The sequence below is a fragment of the Bradysia coprophila genome, unplaced genomic scaffold (assembly GCF_014529535.1).
Source record: "Bradysia coprophila strain Holo2 unplaced genomic scaffold, BU_Bcop_v1 contig_70, whole genome shotgun sequence".
Classification (NCBI taxonomy): Eukaryota; Metazoa; Arthropoda; class Insecta; order Diptera; family Sciaridae; genus Bradysia; species Bradysia coprophila.
Window position 1 is genome coordinate 4,495,726 of NW_023503941.1, and position 23,335 is coordinate 4,519,060.

Consider the following 23,335-nt stretch of genomic DNA (forward strand, 5'->3'; position numbering starts at 1 on the left):
GGAGAATATTGTTATAGGGGAGGACTCTTAGTAAAGAAGTTTGAGATAGCCTACTGTTTCACCAAACGTCCAGCCTGCAATCATTTTTGTTACACGTCTGTCCATGGCAAGAAGACTGTTTCATCATATGTCGATTGTGCCATTGAGACAGTACGTAGTTGTAGTCATGCGTGTCGAGTAAAAAGTTCGCAAGACTAGAACAAATGAAGGACAATCGTCCGAAATGGCAAACTAATGAAGGTTTTGTTTTATCTTACATCACTTACACTACACGGGCACTTTTAAGTTTTTCGAGTTCTTACACACTTTTTTTTCTGTTCGTTCATTCCAGGATCATTACTTTCCGAAAAAGTGTGTATAATACCTTTTTGCGAATACACACTTTTTGATTTTCATCGCAAGAGTGTGTAATGGTTACACACTTAACAGAGAGTACTGAATCTCTGATTTTTACTCTAAAATAAATATAAATTATTCCTGCATTTTTTGGTCATAAAAGCGATTCTGCTATTCTGCTCTGCGATATCTAAAAGTGTGCCTCTCCTAGATTCAGCAGAAGGTTCAGGCATAACCAACGCGATAATTTATGTCATGATCTGTAGATTTTATTAGCAAATAACGTTGCAATTTTTGGCCAAAAGGCTGGGCCTAGTTTCAAGAAATTTCGAGAAACTTCAAAGAATTTAAAGAGTTTCGAGAAATTTCAAAAATTTCGATAAAGTTCAAGAATTTCGAGAAATTAACCGAAATAAAAAAAAATATATTCTCGTAAATAGGCTCTCCCAAAAGGTCATGGTCGGGAAAGGTGTCAAAGCTACTTAGTCCGTATGGAATGTTGGACATGATTCATTTTAAGGCTGCATTGTTAAGATATCAACTCTAGTGAATATAATAGTTTCATCCAGGGACGCCGACTTGTGTTTGGGAGTAGTGGTGCTCATACAACAAGCGAATCTGGGAGTAGTGGTGCTCTTTCAAGTAAAACTGGAAAGATGTAGTGGTGCTCATCATTCGAGTAGTGGTGCCCGAGCCTCGCTTGTCCTTAGAAGTCGGCGCCCCTGGTTTCATCGTAAACGTATCCGAGAAATCATTCAGCAATGGTCACTCTACTATCCCCAAAATCGAATTTGTTTTGTGCAAAGTGTGCAAAACTTTTTTTTTAAATCGATTGGAAGCCGGCGTTTTTATGAAAATTCTGATATTTTTTTCATTTTTTTTCTTGCTGCAAGTGTGTATACACTTTTATTACACACAATGTGTAAAATACACGCTTAAAATGGGTGTGCTGTAGATTTCCAGAGAAAAACACAAAAACCATCGATGACGAGATAACAAAAAATTGGTCTGGATGTATAAATTCGGCGCAGATACGGAAAGAAACATGAAAAGTAAATGATTCAGAAACGTTGAGAACTCATAAACACATTTTTCAAAATTCTGACAATTTTTAGAAAAATATTTCACAAATATTAGTTTGTGTTTTGATTATAAAATGAAATCGTAATATTGGCAAATTGCGCCGAAAATCGATAAAAAAACAAGTCGGCGTCGGCGGCGGCGCAGTGTTTTACGGTTACCGGCGGCGGCGCAATCGGCTAGCCGATTTTAATGTTTCGGCGGCGGCGACGTCTTTTTTATGTATTTTTTCGGCGGCGATCGGCGCGGCTGGCGCCGGCGCCCACCTCTATGCTCAACATATAAAAATTCCACTCGAAAACACGCAACGCTGAAATAAAATTTACAAACAAAATTAAATTATTGACAAAAAAACATCTAATTTTTTCTATTGGTTTACTAACTTACAAATTGCTGATGCATCACATGTGCCAGATCGATATTATTCACTTACAGCATGGCTCTGTTGGACCAAAAGAAGAGAGGAGGTAATGCAAACACAATTGTGCAAATAGACGCCGACAAGAATTTGGAATAATTGTGATATGACGTTGAAGAAAATATGTTTTTAAATAATGCCAATTCATGTGTTAGGGGTGAGCGGATCGGGAAAAATTCGTTGTCTCGTTTTCGTTTACACGATACAAGCAATAAAAATAATAAATTACCGATAAAAGTGGTACCGATAGAGAAATTATAAACTACCGATAGCGAGTTCCTGAGTACCGATAAAAATATTCAAAAGTACCGATAACATTTTACCGATAAAAAACTAATAATTTACAGATAAATTTCTTTGTTTGTTATCTTTTATCGATCATTGACACTTTTCTATCGGTAAATTATTATTTTATTTCCATATTATCTATCGGTCAATCCATTTTCTTCTGTCGGTCAATCATATTTTGTCGCTTTTTTGGTAGAATGCAACGTGGGCTTGTTGGGAGGGCTGTTACTCGGCCCTAAGTTTTTTTTTTTTCTACAATAAATCAAGTGAAATTCTTCCGATCTCGCTAATTTGTGTTTAATCTGAGACATTACTTGCATACCAAATAGCGCACTGTAGAAAAAGTTCTAAAATGAGGCCCTTGGACTGAGGCCCTAAGGGGCTTTTGCACATAATTCGAGTAAATCAGAATGTTGTTAAAATTTTAAAGGGTTCCTAAAAATACGTCGTAAATTATTGTTTTAGTGGATAAGTTACAGAAAAAATTCCATTTTTTTTGGTGCAATTTATTTTTTGACATTTGAATCCAAAATGGCGGAAAAAACTGGTCAAAGTCGAAAAATATTTTTTTTCTAAGCGAAAAATCCTTGAAACCGATGGAAAGACTGTAAATTCGCAAATACTTTCTTCAAGAGCTGTATAGAGAATTTAAAGAGCTACGTTTTCGTTTTTTATTTGCTTAAATCGGTGAGCTCGTTCTGGAGATATGTCAGTAACAGAGGAGTCCCCACATGTTTTTCCAATGTTCTGCATGTAAAAATACAACGAAATTATTATTCGCTTAGAATAAGTAATTGGCGGTATATTCATGACTATCGACTTAAAGTTGTAAATTTCAGTAACTCGAGATGTAACCCAGTTTTATAGTGACACAGTAACATGCTCCCAGCTCTAGAACCTAAGGATTTTGAAGGGTTTCTGAGGTTTTTTTTCGATTCTCTTCAGGATTTGTTGAACTATTGAGGTGGTAGTAGGTCAGTTCCCAAAATTATGTAACTGCACATGGTCACCATGTTCCCAGCTCTAGAAAGTAAATATTCTGGATAATTTCTGAGGTTCTACTGGGTTCCTTTCTGGAGTTTTGGGATTATTGAGGTGAAATTATGTTAGTTCCTAAAATTCCACCACCTTACATGATATATGATACGTATCTCTTCTTCTTCTTTTTCAGCCTGTTTCTATCCACTGCTGGATGTAGGCCTCTCCAACTTCTTTCATTGCCATTTGCTGCCAGTTTGTACCTGCAATATTCTTAATTCCGTTTGTCCATCTCTCTGGTGGTCTACCTATAGCTCGTCTTTTATATGGTCGCCAGTTCATGATCTTTTTGGTCCAACGTTTGTCTGTCCTTCTTGCAATATGTCCCGCCCAGCTCCATTTCAGAGATTCTTTCCATGACATCAACGACCCTGGTTTGTTGTCGAATCCATTGATTCGTCATTCTGTCTCTGAGTGTTATTCCAAGCATACTCGGTTCCATGGCTCTTTGTGTCACTCTCAATTTATCTTCGGATGACTTCGTTAAAGTTAACGTTTCCGCTCCATAAGTGAGCACTGGAAGGACACAAGTGAATATCACCAGCTGGATCTACTAACACACACTTATTGTATGATAAACAATCAAAACACATTCTGAACAATGTGTTTACTTCATTCATACGTGTTATGTGCGCGCATAGATGACGTTAACGTAGAAATGCACTGTGTGTAGGTTGTCTTTGAATGGTTGAATTGTTTCAGCTGGTGCTTATTCTGCACATAGGAAACTTTTAGCAATTTTGTAATATATGAAATGCTATCAATTCTAGAACTCGAGGAATTTGAAGGATTTGTCAAGTTTTTATGGCTTTCCTTCTGGACTTTCGGAATCATTGAGATGGTAGTATGCTGGTTCTCAAAATTCCTCATCACGGAGTGAAATTGCGTATTATGGCAATTGCATGTTGAGGGTTGAGAGAGCGAATTCCATAAACTGTTTGCATTGAACCTAGTTAACTTTTGACTTGGGCCAATGTTAAATTAACGGATGAAAGTTCGCTTCTGAAAACAGTATAGAATGCCAATTTTTGGCAGAAATCCGAAGGGTTTGAGCAATGAGAAAACGGTGAACGCTCACCTCTACTTGCTAAATAAGAAAATTTTTGTTTAAATAAAAGACCGCCAATTGATCAAATAACAATTCACCATCTTCGTACAATATAACTATGCCTCAGTACAATAACATGTTCAGTATCTCTCAAAGTATTTGAACAAAAATTTTAGCATCTCGAGGTCATAATAAGTGGTGCTCAGAAAAAAATGTAAAATTATTTTTGGTGTGGATAAGGTTAGTGAAACTCTGATCGAAAGTATATAAACACTGAAGGTAATGCAAACCCTCAGCGGATGACAGTCATTTTGGATCCCGACTTTCAAGTGAAATTTTTGTCGTGTTGCCACATCACATCATCACATTTTCTTGTGACCATTACGACACCTGCTAAGTTTGTATGACATCGAATAGGGCATGGGATGACGTTACCCTTCAAAACTTCAAAAGGGACATTCTTGTTTACAAAGCTAAATCGTTTCCTGAAGTTTTATCCTAAAAACTACAACTACAACAACAGCTACAGAAAGTTTGCTGACAATTGGTGAAAACGTCAAGAACAACAGTGGCCCATTCACCTCACCACTAGCTGCAACTTGACGCAAACGAATTCAACATGCGTGCAACATAACGAAACTAAATCCACCATAGCGATCCATCCCTGCTTAAGTAGCCGCCACAGCCGGAGTCTTGATTTTTTTCTTTTTTTAAAAGTGACCCGAGGTCCCGGCCGAACTGTTTCGTGTCTACCTTTCTAGGAATTCTAGCAATTGTTCCGCACTAGGAAAATTTCTCTCAATTCGGTGGAATTTCTAATGTGATATGGAAAGAGCAAAATTTGAAACACCAAATTCGAGCAAGCCTCATTAATAGCACTTCGAAACACCACGTCAACGATTCAAAACTAAACTCGTTGGGAATATAAAGGCGCGGCAGTGTGACGAGACAAAATTAGTTCGCTGTAAAATACTGAAAAGACTGGAAGATTCTAATTTCGAAATTATGAACGAATCATTACTGTTGTTGGTCGCAATAGTTATCGTTTGTCTCAGTGACACGGCAAATGGTAAATTAAAAATTCTATAAAGTCATTACGCAGCGCCGATTAAATTACTTAATACTCACACAGCATTCACCTGCCCAAGCAAGGGGGTGTTTCCGAATACCGATTCGAACGACTGCACAACATTTGTCATTTGTGACTCCAGCTTGAATCCTACAGTTCAACATTGCAGTTGGAACACTTATTTTTGGCCCGAAAAAAATGGCTGTTACAGTGAGTACGATTGCGCTTCGAATTCTATGCCTGGCAATACGGATCCCTGCGAAGGATTTACCGACAATTATATACCGGACAAATCGTCAACGGACTGCACAAAATACTTTGACTGCTTGGTGATCAACTACAACAGTGATGGTGGATATGAGCCGATCTCGACGGTCAGGAGCCAACAATGTTCGAGCGGAACAACTTTCCGGCCGGGCTATGGATGTACCACCAATTACCAATGTCTGAATTATGAATGTACCAGTGAGGGGTATTTTGAAAATGCTAACGTCAATGACTGTTCGACGTTCATCTCATGCACAAAACTTGTCGATGGAACAACCGCTACGTCTATATTGTATCCCGAATTGCAAACCTGTCCCGGCAACATGAAATTCAATCCATTTATAGGCAAATGTGATGCTTTCTACAATTGCGACGGCTTTGATCGCCATGGTGGTGTCGATCCTTGTCTCGAATACAACTATGCCAACCCTTACGTTCCGAATCCATATGACGGCGACGCCTCGTCGTACTTGGTGTGTGAGGCGCCTCTCCCTGGCACTGACACATATGTGGGTGCCATTGAACAAAGAGAATGTCCAGAAGAGACCTTCTTTTCGCCCCTTCTGGGAAAATGCTACAACAATTACGACCAGACCGAAACTTGTTCGAAGGATCCGTGCAGTAGTGGACCGGGTAGATACGTCAATTATGAGTCGGGCCATTGTGTCAGCTTTGTCGAATGTCGAGATGAGACCACGACTAGTGCTCTTTTTGAGCCGACTTATGAGGTACGTTATTGTCCGCCCGGTACACGATATTCACCTGAAACGTCGAAATGTAATCGAAATTATGTGTGTCCCACATTTCCGGTGAATTACTGTTATCCACAAATTCCAACGACTACAACCACATCAACGACAACGACGCGACCACCGCTAGCTAGACCCTAAAGCCGGTGAGTTATGATGATGAGATAGTACAACTGAAGTTACCGATTTTCGGATGCTTTCTTTGTTCTACGGAAGATGAGTTAAATAAAAGTTTTTGATTTACGAAAATTCGAAATTTTCTTGTTTGAGTGGGCAATCGATCAACATTTTCTATTTTACCAAGATATTTTTAGCCAGGCAAGCATAGCAACAGTTTTACTATCTGATCTATTACTTCATTCGATCTTAGTATTTTCTGGAAATTGATTTTAAATCTTTTACTTCATTTCGTTAGACTTGCGTTTTACTGTATATAAGACGTCATTAGTCAGAACTGGTCCCTCATTCACACAAAATCGTTATCGATAACAGATGATAGCCATTTTGTTGTCGGCATAACATTTTGTATTCTTCGATATTTCTAGAAACTATTAGTTGGTTATTGTTTTCAATTGCATCGAGATAATACGCTTTTTGTTTAAGTTTAAGTTTATGCTTCCTCGGGTACAAAAGACAATCGTTTACAATCAGGTATAAAATTTGAGGAATGGAAACTACAGCGGCTAACAATTATAACCCAGCCACTAACGAGAATTTTAAATCCATCCAATCCACCACGGCAGAGTAAAAGTAACCCAACAAAACAGTTTTTTACTTGCCACCCGAAGGTTGCAAGAACACTTAAATGAGAAACTCGAATTCGCATCGAGTTCTTTCAACGTCCATGCTTTCAGTGTTCAGTTTGACATATAATTCACAGCCCATTGAGATTCCTCACATCTTTCACATTCATGACAATCTGATTAGCGTTATTCTTGTTCTTTCTTTGTGCTATAAGGGGATAAAGACAGACATTTCATTCAATCATTGATTGAATACCCTGTGTAGATCAATCGTTGCGTCCTTATACAGGACGTTTGGCATCACTAAAAATACCCCCAGCCGAAATGCCTATAGATGAATTGCTATAAAATACAACGAAAATAATAAAAGAAAACAAAACAAAACAGAGTAGTGAACGCTGAGGACGCATTAGCAACAGTACAGCAAGGGTGCAGTTAACTGCAGACATTGGTAACGGTACAGTCGACTAAAGACACCGGGAAAGTTAAATAAAGACACTGGTAAGGGTATAGCTGACCAAAGACACCGGGAGAGTTAACTAAAGACATCGGTAAGGGCATTTCAGTAAGGGTATCTTAGCAAGGGAACATCCTATCAAAGACATCGGTAAGGGTACTCTACGGTGAATCCACATTACATTCCATATTATTGGCAGTTGTCAAACGTACCATATAGCTGCATATATTAGCGGGCTCTTTTTCAGATGCCGAATAAATTTGCTTCAATTCAAGTTCAATTTTTGCATTTATCAATTAGTTTCAGTGATCATTCTAGTAATTATTACGCCCTACATTGGAATGGAGTTGAGTTAAATTCTACTTTATACACATTAAATTGTTGATTTTGTTATTTAATTCACAAAACCAGTTCATTCGGCCAACATACATTTTTCATTGAAATTGCAATTGTCAAAATGACATCGAAGCCATTTATTTATCGTAGTGACTATTCGCCCGTACGGGCGAATAGCATGCTTATAATACTAACACTATTCGTCCGTACGGGCGAATAGTATTCTTATAATACTAAGACTATTCGCCCGTACGGACGAGTAATATTCTTATAATACTGACACTATTCGCCCGTACGGACGAATAGTACTCTTATAATACTACGACTATTCGCCCGTACGAATTCTGTTTAAATTGCACCAATGTGAGTTTCTGGGCCTTAGAATCATAATTCGACGTATTTCGTCACTGCACCTACGATCGAAAAGTGATTTCTAAGAAAAGCTGAAATTGTTGTAATGTTTTTGTTTTGTTTTTCGTCTCATTATGATCCTTACGGCACAGAAAACGTAGTTCGTGACTTGTGACGAAAGCAGAATTTTTTCAGGACTCGTCTTAAGCTTGTCTTGTCCTAACGTGGCGAAAACGAAAAATACTACTTGCATACCAGAGTCTTACCATGTCACTTTCCATCTTTGGTGTCGAAGATGTGTTCGTGTACTTGCGTTGCTGTGGCGATAGACGGTTTCCGGAATTACAGCCGAGAGGTATGTTGGGAATCGACAGGACTTTTTGGTATTCTCTAGAAAAGCGTGTTGCCTTCTTACTTCTGGTGGTGCTTTATCACAGAGAGCGTAGAGCCATGGCGAGGTTTGGATCCGACCGTACCAGTTACGATTCAATGGCTTCGTTGAGTTGTGTGTCTACTTTTTGTGTGTGTGCGCTGTTTATCCACGAGGAGCAGCAGTATTCATCCTATTCATTGTTTGTTGGCACCACGCGGATACACCCCAAGTGGTGCCGGTTAATTTGTTCAGCAAGTTTTTTCTTGTGTTGATTTTGTTCTTGTTTCAAAGTTAGCGAACGGTCGAGCGTGACTCCCAAATAGGCTGGATTGAATTCATGTTTTAGACACGAGACGTTGAACCGGATTCTTAGCTCTAAGGAGTCTGCGCGATTGTTCAGGTGAAAGGCCGATGCGACGGTTTTCGATGCGTTTGGAATTAATCTCCACTTCCGGCAGTATTAAACGTAATTTACCATGTCTTCGTTCAATGTTTTGTTCAATTCTTGGAATTTTTTTGTGGTGGAACCCATATGCTTTGTCTTCGGCGTACAAAAACTTGCGAAATTTGCTTGTGCAGTTTCGATGTTGGTGAGTGAAAGGACCTGGTCATCGCATCTATGTCCGGTACGGAAACCACCTTGGTTATCTAGCAGGATTTTTTCAATTTCCATTCGGTTGTACAGGACACGTTCCATTAATTTTAGCGTTTCTGGTTTTTCTTCGTTCTTGTTCGGTTTTAGAAGTGCCATTACTTTTGTTATTTTGAACGCTCGTGGTGGGATGTTCGTCTTGATTATGTTCGTGAAGAAGCCTGCAAGCTATGTTCTGCATCTGGGTCCAGAATTCTTTAGAAATTTTGGGTGGATCGAATCGGATTAGGATTAGCTCGTCCGTTTTTCATGATATTTAGAGCCTCGTCGTGGAGAAACATCTGGAGATTTCGCTACTCTTTGGTGTCTTTTTTCGGAAATCACGATTTTTTTGGTTATCCGACTCAGGAAATCTCTGTCGTGTGGAGCTTTTAACGTTTGTACCAATTTTCGTGCGATTCTATTCGGTTTCATTTTCGTTTTTTTTTTTTCGAATCAAAGCTCATGCTATTCTGCTCGATCTGCATGTCCATGCTTTCAACTGTTTGAGTCAACTTTTTCTTCCTCGTTTCATCCAATTATTTTAGAAGCTCCTTAGCTGCTCCGGGACTTTAATTTTCCTTAACCTCATTGTGCAGCAGTACAGACGGTTGTTCTCTTCGCACCAGCACCAGCACGGAATGTATTCCTTCCTATTAAAATTTCTCTTAAGCTATGTATGCCTGTTACTTCTCTTTGATCGACAAATACAGTAAAATCCAACTCATTCATTTGAATTCCTTCCTATATCTTCGGCACGTACTTTTTGGCTGTGGTGACGATCATGTTTGTAAACGGTGGCGATACATATATCATTTCGCTTAATTCAACTTTATTTAAGTATAATGTTTTTCAAAGAAATAGTGTCAGTATTATAAGGATGCTAATCGCACGTACACCTGCCACAGTGATGATGTTTGGCCGGCCGGCCGGCCAAACATCATCACTGTGGCAGGTGTACGTGCGATTAGCATCCTTATAATACTGACACTATTTGCCCGTACGGTCGATTAGCATTCTTATAATACTGAGACTATTCGTCCGTACGGTCGATTAGTATGCCTATAATACTAAAACTATTCGCACGTACGGACGAATAGTCTACTTATACTACTGACGCTATTCGTCCGTACGGGCGACTAGCATCTACCTTTATTTATAATGACGAGAAGGTACATTCATCTCGCAGAAATTTTGATTTTTCATTTCTTTTATTGTTTTGATTAAATTTTTGTGTTTTGAAATTCTTTTCATGATCAATGTGCAGCTAAAGCAGCTAAATTTGCACTCGAACCATAAATAATCATAATAATGTCTGATGTTATACGAATTTTTTCGCGGACTTAATCGGATTGAATTGGCGAAAGTTTGTACAAAACTCTCGTATGTTGGCCAATTTACGGAAAAACGGAAATAGCCTGAAAATAAGCCATGCAGAAATAAATGGAAATCGCCTTGTCATGAAGGTTTTTGGTCACATGATAACGAACATCACTGTTGAGTTGACCGTCAAGGACATCGTGCCTCTTACCACCTTTATGAGGTCACACAGCGGCTGTAATGTGTAATCATTGACTCTACGGCACATTGCATATTACGATCTCACACACGAGGGAGAAGTACAGGCGATTGAGCATTTGAAAATCTTCTTAAAAATGTTAGCGGAGCAGTTTCCGAATTTGAATTTTCTGAAATTGGAGTACGGCCGAATTTCCGGGCCCGTACTGTCCGCACTTAGATGTGATTCCAGTTTTGCCAAAACTGACGAAATTATAAGTTGTTGGAAGAATTTATCTGAGTGACTTGATAACGTTCAAAGTTTTACAAGAAACTCGAGGTGGAATTATATATGTGAAGTGGATTTGGATACAAAGGGAATATTTTTACACCCAAACGTTGACGTAAAGTTAATAAAAATTCAAATGCTTGAATTTCTGTTACGAAACGTTTACAAGAGCTTTGCGAGGTACTGTTGCTAAAGTTGGGCCGTAAAAAAAACAGTCGGCTTCAATTTTGCGGTGGTACAGATGGAGAGGGGTGGTGAATGTAGCGAGAATTCTAGAGGAAAATTCTAGATCTGATAGTAGAACCAGTACCTATTCAGAACCAAGGCTGTAAACTTTGGGGAGGTCACGCAGATACAGATACGCGGGTGACACACAACAGCTGACGGTAAAATGGCGGATTTCATACAAAAATTCACCTACTTTGACAATTCTCGTCGCCGTGACGATGTGGTGATTTTTGTTATATCTAAAATCTACAGAAGTGGTGTGTTCCCGCGTATCTAATAAAATGACGATCTGCGCGACCTCCCCAAAGTTTACAGACTTGCTTAGAACACTGTTTGCAATTGATTTTGAAAAAGTGTACATACAACATGAAATTCAATCCATTCACAGCGATAAACTCTTAATGACCGTCTTTTTCTAAATCTCTTATTTCTACAACTACTCTCATTATGTTCCTTATGGAGTATATAGAGAAATGAGAGAATATAAGAGAAAAAGACGGTCACTTCGAGAGTTTATACCTGTAAAACAGGCAAGTGTTATGCTTTCTACAATCGCGACGACTTTGATCGTGGTAGGTTGTTGAGGTATCGTCCATGTATCGTTTACAACTACACCGTAAGGGTTTCGAATCCGTATGATGGCGACGCCTCGTCGTACCTGGAATGTGATACATATGTGGGTGCCATTGAACAGAGAGACCTTCGTGTCGCCGCTTCTGGGGAAATGAGTTAAATAAAAGTTTTTAATTTACAAAAATTCGAAATTTTCCAAAAGATTCAAAATAAAAATCTTGCAAATCTAGCCCATGACAGTAAACCGATTTTCATAAAATTTTCTGGTCCTTGATCGGTGTAGTCTCGTTCCGGCCATTAGAAAACGTTGGACGCTATATAATTCCTTAAACATATGCGTAAAACCTTGACCATAGTCCTCCAAAAATCCTTTTCAAAATCGGTTGTAGCTCACGAAATTCACGCCGTAAGTGTGCCTAAAATTTGAATTTTAAGTGAACGATTCGATGAAAAAGTGAACCGAAAAGTACATTTCAACGCTTCATTGTATGAAAATGACGCTACGTTAAAGTATAGTTTCCACTTAAAAAGAGCACTCCGTTTAGCCTCCGTTTACATGACAGTTGTAAAATAGAACAAAAGAACTGTCACGCAAACGGAGTGGAAATTGAATTTATTTCAATTTGTTAATCCGTTTACATGACAGTTCCTTTGTTCTATTTTACAACTGTCATGTAAACGGAGGCTAAACGGAGTGCTCTTTTTAAGTGGAAACTATACTTAAGTGCCCATTCCACTTAAAAAAAGTACGCCATGAGAGAGCCGTTAGAGCGCCGTGAGAGAGCAAACTGTCAAATAAACAAAGAAAAATTGAAAAAATTCAATTTTGTCTCTCACACGGAGTACTTTTTTTGGTAAAAGGAAACTAAGGGTGGAATCGCACTTCACCGTTTTGCGTATCCGTTTAGATATTGCGCATGCGCACAGAGAGAATTCTCTCTCTAGGCATGCGCATTGTCTAAACGGAGACCCAAAACGGTGAACTGCGATTGCAGCTTAAGCATTAGAAAGACATCCGTACTTTCCATTTTGAATTTCGACCGCACTTCCGGCGTGAATCGTGTCCTAATTTTTCGTTAATTCCATCTTTGTAGCGGCTTATACAAAATATCAGTTTACGTTTGTGAATCATTTCATTTGCGTATTCATACATTAAATCATATCATCACTACCACACTCTGCACTTCTTCAGCGGGTTCATTTTGGTGCCGACAGGACAATTAAAATCATTTGCAAACTCCTGTAGATTACTAACTACTCCATTGACCCGAAACTCATTTGGTGCATGCGAATCGTTTTCGATGAGATAAGTGAACGAAGTCTGACCATCCACAGAACTTTCCGCTTGAGCGTAGGAAATCCAAAACAGTTGCTTTTGATTATACTTTACACCCGGTACAAGGCTTTCAGCACCGTTCCGTTGAATCCAATTTAGATATGCGTAGTAAGCAGCTCGGGTACCACCGTTGTCAGCCATGTTCTCGTTCAGTGTGTAATCTCCGTCAACCTGAAATTGAAGGACTACTACTTAAACGAACGGATGAGTCTTTTGAGCTTCATCACCGTTAAATTGGTTTTGGGATCGGTATAATGGTTGTACTGGTCGATGAAACATTCTGCTTCCTTTGAGAATTTTCGCCTAGCCTCTGCGTTCCACCAATTGATCAAATTTCCGTTGAGATCATACTTTCGTCCGTTGTCATCGAAGCCGTGGGTAATTTCGTGTCCAACTGTATTGCCCAAGCTCGCATAATTTATGTATTGCGGTCGGTCCATAGCGAAGAACAGTTCGTGGAGGATTGCGATGGGAAATTCTGCAATGAATTTTATTCAAAATTTCAATCGGCTCGGAATCTCAAATGCTCTGCTCACGCATTGAGTTTCTGCTAGGATCATAAAAAGCATTAGCTTCAGTTGGATCCAAGTCCAAAACTTCCTCCCATCCTGATCTATTAACCGGTTGTCGCAAACTGTTCAATTGATGGTTGAGGCTGAATAAATTCCATCGCAAATTATTTTTGAAAAACGTGTCAGGTTCCATTTCCAGCTCTGCGTAATACTCTTCGAGTCCATCATTTTCGTACAGTTCATTCGGATAGCCAACATGCGCTATGATATTTTCGGCTTTTGAGATAGCTTTCTGTCGCGTTACTTCATCCATCCAGGTAACGCCAGCGAGTATGTCAATGAAGGCTTGGCGCACATCTTCCACTAAACTGATGACTGCTTGCCGTGAGTTTTCGTTAAAGTATTTGCGAGAGTATAAAATGCCAACTGGGATTGAGAAGCTGAAAACGAATGAGATCTGTGATAGGCAGCCACACCACTAAAACATTATTTTGAGATGGCAGCGTTCATAGACTACGTAAGACTACTAAGGCAGTTCAAAGACTACCATCTCTCTACCAGTGAAATCAGCAAATACGTCAAAGATTGCAAGGTGAGCGTACTGTTCGCTGACGACGTTGGTCTAGCAAATGATAGAGCAGCAAAGCTCCAGGAAATATTTGGACAAAAGGAAGAATATCCTCGAAGACCATGGGTTACGAGTTAGTGAGTCAAAGACTGAATATATGTTTCTATCATTCAGTGCCCACGGTTGGACGGTTTGGAAATATTAGCTACCTTTGAAAAGGACAGGAGAGTTTAGAGTCTTACGTAATCTACGTACACAGCTTACTTGGTTTGTTCAAGTTCAGATTTTGAAGTTTCTTTTTCATTTGACTACCTACTTGGTAGGTAAGCCTTACAAGTGTTAATATCGGTTCTTAATTTGAAACTTACATTTTTGACGTCAAATTGATACATTTCCCTCGACGAGCCTTGCCTGAAAACAAACAAATGTTTGAATTGAATTTCATTGGACAATATCGGCCGTAATCGCCACCAACCACTTTCAAATGTCTGCAATTTATATGCGCTGTAAACCGCTCGCCAAACAATGTAATTGGCCATTGTGCGTTCTGATGTTGCATTCATCACTTTCGCCAGTCTCTCAAAAAATTGTGGACTCATATTCACAACGGGCTCGTCTTCGGTCACATTTAGTCCGCTTGGCAGAAGTGCATTGATATAGTCGAGCCAGTTCAAATACGGATAGGATTCTTGGAGCTGCTTTATCGAATAAACTGGATCAGAACCGTCCTCCTCATCAGAATCATCCTCAACATCATCCGAATCAATTGCGTTTTCAGTATTGGTGTCAGCGTCATCGCTTTCATCTTCGTCATCATCAGTATCAGAAGATATCTGAAAAATGACATTGAGTACACTGAGACGCAGGAGCAGGAAGAGAAGAGGACACACGAACCTCGCTCAGCATTTTCTCAAAAGACCAAACCTTTTCCATTTCTTTTCTAATCCTAACTTTGGCCTTTTCATCTTTTTTGTCTGTGAAAATGGCCGATTTTTGAAACATTTTCTGGCGATATTTCGCCAAGCCTTTTTTGCTATTATCTTCGTCCATTTCGTAGCTTCCGCTCGAGATCTGCAAAATACAAATTTTTTCGATCTGAGGGAGGAGTAAACAACAAGAATGCACTGCACTCACATGCAGCACTCGGTTGGTCGTATTTTTCGGATCCACGTCAACGCTGACATCAAAAATGATATCCGTGTCGAATCCCAGTTCCTTCACTTTTCCCATGAGCCGAATCAAATCGAACTCACGGCTCAACCATGAGCTACCCTTTACTGCCGGCCAACCCTCGAGCGCATCCAAAAGATCGATCAACTCTTGATTTCCACGTCGGACAATGATCTTCTGATTCACACAAGACGCATAAAAATTCTTGGCCAACTGAAATGGTTTCCATTCGTTCGGCTGTATAGGTTCGCTCAGCAGCGGACCAACTTTTTTGTTCACCAAATCCGAAACGGTTGAGTAGAGACTCTGCGATTCATCGTCTTCAGTCTCGCTGGTGGTTTCGTTTATGAACCGACCATTTGCGAATTGATAGAAGTTCTCGCATTGATCGAGGTTGCTGTCGATGTAATCCAATATCTGTGCGGCCACTTTCACACAACCGTTAGTTTCACACTTTGATTTTGGTTTCATTTGACTTTGGATTACGCTGCTATTCTCGGGCAGCATACGAAGGCATTCTTCTAACGTAATCGTCTGATCTTCATTAGACGATGTCAGACAGTTCACATCATTGCAAAACATCAGAAAACAGATCCAGATAAGCGGTCGAACAGGCATTTTAAAATCAACCAACACTCAATCAACACAGTCCGATTAATTATTTTATTACGCGCAGTTCGATCAACACTGATTTAATTAAGAGAATATTATAAACACTTAGCCATATCAATGCTCTGCGATTGACTAAATGCAATGCACAGCAGAGAGGTTGATTATTTATAGAAATAATCGCCGATTTTTTCCCCTTCATTTCTCGTTCCTATTCATCGACATTCGTCTCTAGCGCAAATAATGATTAATATTAAATTAAATTCGTCGATTTTTTGAAGTTCGAACAGAACGACCTCTGGTAAAGTCAATGAAAATGCCGAAGAGCCTGTGAGCGTATCAGTCCCACATAAGGCACCATAAAATAAATTAAGAGTGGCACAAAGGACCATGGAACGGAGTATGCTTGGAATTACGCTCAGAGATAGAATGACAAATCAATCGATTCGACAGCAAACAAAAGTCGTTGACGTCATGGAAAGAATAGCGCCTTTAAAGTGGAGCTGGGCGGCAATGAAAGTTTAGAACAGGTATGGTCGACCGGCGAATTCGTCTTAAACGCACTCACATTTTATGTCAAAATAATATGAAAATGAGTGCGTTTAAGTACGAAAATCAAATTTTTATGTCCTCCGGGCGGACAATAGACCATACCTGATTTACACTTTCATTGCTGGGCGGGACATTTTGCAAGAAGGACGGACGAACGTTGGAATAAAAAGATCATGAACTTCAGACCACCTAAAACACGACCTGGAGGTAGACCATCAGAGAGATGGAATAATGGTATAAAGAGAGTTGCAGACACAAATTCGCAGCAAGTGGCAACGGATCGTTCGGAATGGAAGAGAATTGGGGAGGCCAACGTCCAGCAGTCGATAGAAACAGGCTGAAAAAGAAGAAGAAGATGACAAAACTCGTGATAAAGTGAAAAGTCACGTTTTCGCTATGTAAGCAATTATTGGAATCATGTGACAAATTTCCAAATCCATGTGGCCATTGACTGATATGCGGTCAGTCTCTCGATCTATAAATGAAGCGGTTATCTCGTTTCGAATTAATTAACACGTGCGCTTTTTTTGCTAAGCTAACAGCAGGCGTATATTGTTGAAAAAGAGCAAAAAACGCCGCCCATACGTAACAGTCAGAATTTCAACTGTTTTTTTTAAATTAAGAAACCGGTCTCATTATTACAATTAATAAAAAGTTCTAACATCTTCATTTACTGTGAGAAACACGTTATATTGTTGCATTGATGAGATGCAACAGAACAGACACATTAGATTTTGAGCTTGTGCGGCTGATATGTTGTTAGATCATGAGATATATCACTGTAATTACTAGGTCTCTACTTTTGAGTGGGTCAGGTCCCTAGACTCACAGTTTTCCCAAATTTTTTTTTAATTATTTTAATTTATTAATATTTCAAATTGATAAGAGTTTTTGAGTGCTCTTGTGTGGTGGGAATGGTTCACCGCTCTACCACACACGGGAATGATTCACCCGAAAGCCTAAACCTTCAAAGTTAATACTATGCTAAATGCTAGAACGTTTGAAGACAGTGCTTTTCACTTAACGAACCAAAAAATCCCACAAACAAAATTCTCGAAATTTCTGTGCAAGAAAATTCTACAGCAGTACTTTGCGAGGCCCTTTGTTTACCCACTACAGTTACAGTGATATTCATGCATACAGAATTCGGCTAACATTTGTGAAAAATGCAAGGACGCACTATGGTTTGGCGGTTTGGCCACTTTGGATTTTGTTTCGTAAGTCGATGGAACTTGGAAAAATATCTTCAAAGCTCAAGATCTTGAAGAACGACCTTACGAACGATCCCATCACAGCCATCAGTTCAGTCATATTAAAAGTCTATGAGAGTGCGATTCAGCCGAAGCTTTTAAATAAACCAAAATATTTCGAATGCGCAGCATGGGTTTAGCAGAGAGATGCTAAGATAACGGCTGGGACGCCGTTTCGACGGATAGAGGGAATTTGTCAGCCTTTTTCATATAACGAATGAAATGTCAAAAATGGCTGACTTTTTCCAAAATTGGTCGGTTGTTTACAAAATAATTAATTTTTGACTACAATGATTCGAAAAGCAGAATATGGAAATACGTTTGCATCGGTGTCAAAATTAACGTAAAGGGTTTTATTTGCAAGGTACTTATCTGAGATATACGTGTTCAAAAATTGGTCTCCAAAATTGCTTTTTTCAATTCGGAAATTGTGTACGAATACTGAATCTGATTTATAAATAAATGGACTTACGTTCATTCTGATCCCACAAGGATCATGTTAGCAATTTATTTCATTAAAATTGGTGATGCTGGAAGTATTAAAAAAAATCTGTGGTTATGTCTTTTTCAATTTGACAGCTGGTCGCATACGGTTCAATTTTTTTCAGAAATGATGGACAAATTCCCTCTATCAGTCGAAACGGCGTCCCAGCCGTCATATTAGCATCTCTCTGGGGTTTAGAGGGTTTAGACCTAGACGATCAGTGGAAACGAACTTACTAAATTTGTCCATCGCAGCACATGATGCTTTCTTTAAGAAGCGGCAACTGGATGTTTTCTTCGGTGATTTTCAAAATGCGTTCGATAAACTTTGGCATCGGACGTTAAAAAGAAAGATGAAATGGTTTTCGAATCAGTTTTTTTCTTGATGAATTTTTGTTATTTTAAGTAATGCTTTCCAGTTGATTTTCTTCTTTTTATTCGTTAAGCTTCCGATATGTGGTTCGAAATATTATTATCACACGGCACACACGTCGAAGTTGTCTTACATTTTAGTTAAAACTAACTCATCAAAGTTATGTCTAATATTCTAATGAAACATCACGACTTGTGTGAATTACGGTCCTCGCTTCGCTCTGGCCGCAAACTTCGTCCACTATGATTGTAAACGGTAAATTGTTTCGTCACGAATTGTAAACAACATTTTTATTTCGCTCGCATTGAATAAAATAAATTTTTCAACCATTTGGTCAATTCAAAGCAATACAACCTGTGGTTACCACACTTCTACCACATAATTTAACACCAAAGATTTCTGAGTATCTCCTTTAGCTAAAGTCGGAGCATTATAATTTGATCGATTCTACTCATTTATTTCATTTTTAAATAATTGTAGTTTTCGAAGAAATCATTTCGAAAACATTACAGTATAAAAGCTTAGACACGTGCATTTGAACGGATTACCCGCAGGTATACCGCGAGTAAACAGCTCTAATGCGCATGTGTAAGCTTTTATACTGTAATGTTTTCGAAATGATTTCTTGAAAAACTACAATTATTTAAAAATGAATAGAATCGATCAAATTATAATGCTTCGACTTTAGGTAACTTGAAAAATATTCATGTCACAAATTGTAGAAGTAACATTGTAGTTCTTCATTTCTTTGCGTTTTCTTAAATTATGTGTGAATAGTTTCGAAAAAAAAAAGATTTTTTTGTGTTACTTGTAATCACCGAGGTTCTGAACGAACCAGGTTAAGACAACTCTGAGTTCATCACGAAGGCGGTGACACACAAATTGAGTTCAGCGGCTACGAAGTTTATATGAAAAAGACAACGTAACAAAAACAAAAATCCGAATTTTCCTAAAAAACATTTTCTTCAAGTTGGGTTTCACACACAATCTGTACTGAGTCCGTTTATCGATTATAGTAATAAACATTGAAGACAACGGTTTTGAGCCACAAAAAAAATTCAAATTACCTCTGACAGATAATTATTTCTATAATTACAGTCTTTAACATTCCAAATGTCTCAATGGTTTCAGTAATGTACAATGATCTTGGTCGAATATTCAGAAGCTTCGTTCTTTGATGATCGGCACGGCTGCAAATTGCTACTTGAACTTCAGTTTTATGGAAGGGATATTCTCCCCGCACTTAGTGCCAGAAACATCTGTTCCTACTTGAGAATGAAACACTTCATATTGGACTAATTGCCCGTTCAACGTTTATGTTTATTCTGAATCATTTCATTACAAGCGCCTCATATTTAAGCCAAGTGCAAAGGTTACTTTGACCATATTCATTTAATTAGGCTGCTTGATCGATTCCATTTCGGACAGTGTAAACAGTCGTGGAATATCGCACAGATCTAGTAATCCACCATAGAAATTGGTATGCTTTGAAGAAAATTATTTTATGAAAATTCACTCAATTGTTACACTCATCTGAAAAGGGTTTACAATAAAACTGCTCCTCATTGAATACGTTTGAGTCGCCAAAGTCAGCAAATCTAACACGTACTGATGGTAATGTCAAGCAAAGGTAGCTGACAAAGAAATAAATTATCCGTGACTGATATCGTGCCCCAAAGCTGCCTGTAATTAGGCTATCTGTAAAGTATTAGCTGTGACAGATAATGTGTCCGGCAAATGTTAACTGTTGCAATTTTAAAGTAGGTTTAAGCTAAAAGTTGGATGTGTTCATGAAATTATGTCAGCGCAACCAATCAAAAAGCAATAAATGTTGCGCAATATCTAAAAAGATTTTGCAATAAACGATAATGTCAAGGCTTATTTAAGCAAAAAAAAAAACACACACCGTCAACGGGCTTTTCGCCTAACCAACTGATTGACATTACCAACGAACAATTACATGTAATACAAAGACTCAACACTAAATTCAAGACTCAACCTTATGGGAGCTAATCTCGACCTTATACGATAACCTACCTACAGTCAACTAACTACAAGGAAAACTCGTAGATGTGATCTCGGCCGAAGCAGGATAGCGAATGCTTTATTTGATACAATATGTACAGTATTTATAGGCCGTAAAACCGGTTACTAGGATTTGATATAATTCAATTGCCTACTGACGTAGACATAAGTACCACAACCTAATAACCGATTTAATCAGATGTCAACGTTGTGGACAACAACCTGATGAAGCGAATTATTTGCGTTGCGGTTGAGTTTCGAACCCACAACTGGCAATTCAATAATTCAATGTGAAGTTTTGACTTACACACTGCGCTATTGAGCGCTGAATATCAAACAAAGTAATTTAATCTCTTATTAAGTGTGATTGTTGTAACAATGCAAGGGTTTGTTAGTGAGGGACTTGATATCTAAAACTCACTTCGGATTTAAGAGTCATATCGCCAAATGCGAGTGATAGCTCGTTGAATTCGTCTTTCAATGGGACATTGAACTTTTGACATTTTTTGTATTTAGATTAAGTATGTTATTGTAAACAAAAAATTGTTCTACACTATTGCCGAAATTTCAAGTTTTTTACTTTTAATTTATATTTCAATTACGACTACGACCCAAATTCAACCCAAAAGCATACCTTTTTCGTGAGAGAATTAAGAAAAAATGACATGAGAAGAAAAGAGAGGCATATAGAGACGTATAGTCTTTTTTATGTTTGACTGATCTTTGAAAATCAGAAAACAATTAATCAAAAATATAAATGTTTATAATTTTACGATAGTGTAGAATAATTTTTTGCTTAGAATAATGTTGTCTATCGAAATTATTGAAACTTCAGTCCCCCATTCTAGGAAAGTTTTTCTAAAAAAAATACTTTCTGTCAAAAGCTCTCAAAAGTAAAGACATGTCAGATGGTACCGAAAAGAGTTTTTTGGCAATAACTCAAGAAAAAATTATTTTAAATTGTTGTAATGTCGTACGAATGTCGGCCTTGGAAATACCTACAGGTAGAGTATACGCACTGCTTGGTGCGAGTACATCCACGAGAGTTATGTTCGGAGAGTCCGGATTCTCTGCAGCTTCGTTGTTCCACGGAACTGAGTATGGGGTGTTGTAGCTGGCCTCACCCACTATCGTTGCATATATAAATGAACCCAGTACTTTTGTGCTGCAAGCCCACAGATGTCTTGGAAAAAAATTTGGTGCCAAAATGCAGATTTTTTCTTTTTTTCTGAGGGCTCTACAGCTGGAACAGCATCTCGAACGGTACTACGGCAGTCATTTTTTATCGTCTACTATTCTTTTACCTTATCAATAGAAAAACGCTTCGATGTGTCGCTTGTATACTCTACCTTTAGGTCTTTCCAAGGCCGACATTCGTACAACATTGCAACATTTAAAAAAATAAATTTCTTGAGGTATTGTCGGAAAACTGTTTTCGGTACCCTCTGACATCTCTTCACTTTTAAGCGCTTTTCACAGACAACATTTTTTTAAAAGAAAAAGTGAAAGACACGTGTTTCCTAGAATTGAAAGACGAATCCAACGAGCTATCACTCATTCAAATCGGAAACCGCTTGTTCCCAAAGTTAAAAAAATCGTCTGAAGATTTGGCGATATGACTCTTAAGAATAGCACTGTCTCTGAATTTAGTTTTCAAGATGATAAACAAATGAATTAAATGTTTCAGAAATTAGTTTTGAAAAACAACGACACAGAATTGAGAATGTCGGCCATATTGATTTTAGCAACAATGTTGCCAATGAACACTTATTGTCCATTGTAGAACAATTAATTTCAACCAAATAGATCATTGTCAATGTCGTCTGAGATGTCAAATGAGCTGCCATTTTCACAAAGCTAACCGAAATGTTTCAAAAATTTATATGGAGCTGTCATTGTTTGAGGTTAGCTTTGTGAAATTGACAACTCCCTTGACACTATTTTGAGGGAAGAACAGTTATTTGACACTGATCTATTATACAAATTTTATGCAGCACATCTTCGGGATCTTCACCTACTAACTGCAAAACAATCCACGCGTTTAGAGCGACATCAGTGTGTGTGAAACCGTACTTGTTTTCACGATGTGTTGCATCATTTTGTTCAGCATGCAAAACAACGGTAGCGACTACTGACGTTGCATTAGTGACGTCATCACCATTATGGGATCAATATTTTCGAGGAAATGTGAGCTGATTTCATCGATAACAAGATTCGTTTCTAAACGTTTCAACCAGACTGGAGAGCCGCCGCCGCCGGAGATTTTGGTCGGCTAATTGCAGCTAGCCGCCCTGAAGCCGCCGCCAGAGGTTTAGGTCGGCTAACTCGGCGGCTCGTGCATATTTTATCCATGAAAGACAAAAAGATGACACAAACCAACAAAATTAAATTAATTTTTTGGGACAATACCGTTACTTGAGAATACACCCGTACTTTTAATGTCCCTTGCGATGCCTATCTTTAAGATATTTTCTACTTTGATTTTCGTATTTTTTTTAATTTTTTCTTCAAAACGACATTCCAAGCAAATTGAGAAATTTAAGAAAATTTTCAAGAATTTGTAGAAAATCTTGTCTATGGACATGGTCATTTGTTTGTGAAAATCCCAAATTTTATGAAAATCGTAACAGATGTGAAATTTCATGAAAAGCGCAAAAATTCGTTAAAACCGCAAAAACTTGTGAAC

At 38.4% G+C, this 23,335-nt stretch overlaps 2 protein-coding genes and 1 long non-coding RNA gene across 3 annotated transcripts; 2 read left to right on the forward strand and 1 right to left on the reverse strand.

Moving 5' to 3' along the window:
- Nucleotides 1-11,445, forward strand: LOC119083820. The gene is made up of 3 exons (XR_005088953.1): nt 1-10; nt 8,534-8,539; nt 11,289-11,445. It is a non-coding gene; the product is annotated as an uncharacterized LOC119083820 (long non-coding RNA).
- Nucleotides 5,106-6,542, forward strand: LOC119083818. The gene is made up of 2 exons (XM_037193614.1): nt 5,106-5,277; nt 5,341-6,542. Exons 1-2 carry the CDS (start codon nt 5,214-5,216, stop codon nt 6,432-6,434), a joined length of 1,158 nt encoding a protein of 385 aa, XP_037049509.1. The 5' UTR covers nt 5,106-5,213; the 3' UTR covers nt 6,435-6,542.
- Nucleotides 11,446-12,855: 1,410 nt separating the features above from the next.
- Nucleotides 12,856-16,169, reverse strand: LOC119083817 (neprilysin-2-like). Its single transcript, XM_037193613.1, has 7 exons — nt 15,322-16,169; nt 15,082-15,258; nt 14,663-15,020; nt 14,556-14,598; nt 13,644-14,059; nt 13,335-13,585; nt 12,856-13,278 (listed from the first exon to the last, which is right to left on the reverse strand). The coding sequence occupies exons 1-7, from the start codon at nt 15,973-15,975 to the stop codon at nt 12,940-12,942; spliced, it is 2,238 nt and encodes a 745-aa protein (XP_037049508.1). The 5' UTR covers nt 15,976-16,169; the 3' UTR covers nt 12,856-12,939.
- Nucleotides 16,170-23,335: the final 7,166 nt, after the last annotated feature.

Excerpts from the sequence above, each read along its gene's own strand:
- LOC119083817 (XM_037193613.1), bottom strand. The coding sequence starts at position 15,975 with ATGCCTGTTCGACCGCTTATCTGGATCTGTTTTCTGATGTTTTGCAAT. Across the intron at positions 15,021-15,081 it reads TTGAGAAAATGCTGAGCGAG|ATATCTTCTGATACTGATGA; the intron begins GTTCGTGTGTCC and ends GTCATTTTTCAG. Across the intron at positions 13,586-13,643 it reads TCCTAGCAGAAACTCAATGC|AATTTCCCATCGCAATCCTC; the intron begins GTGAGCAGAGCA and ends AATTCATTGCAG.
- LOC119083818 (XM_037193614.1), top strand. The coding sequence starts at position 5,214 with ATGAACGAATCATTACTGTTGTTGGTCGCAATAGTTATCGTTTGTCTC. Across the intron at positions 5,278-5,340 it reads TCTCAGTGACACGGCAAATG|CATTCACCTGCCCAAGCAAG; the intron begins GTAAATTAAAAA and ends ATACTCACACAG.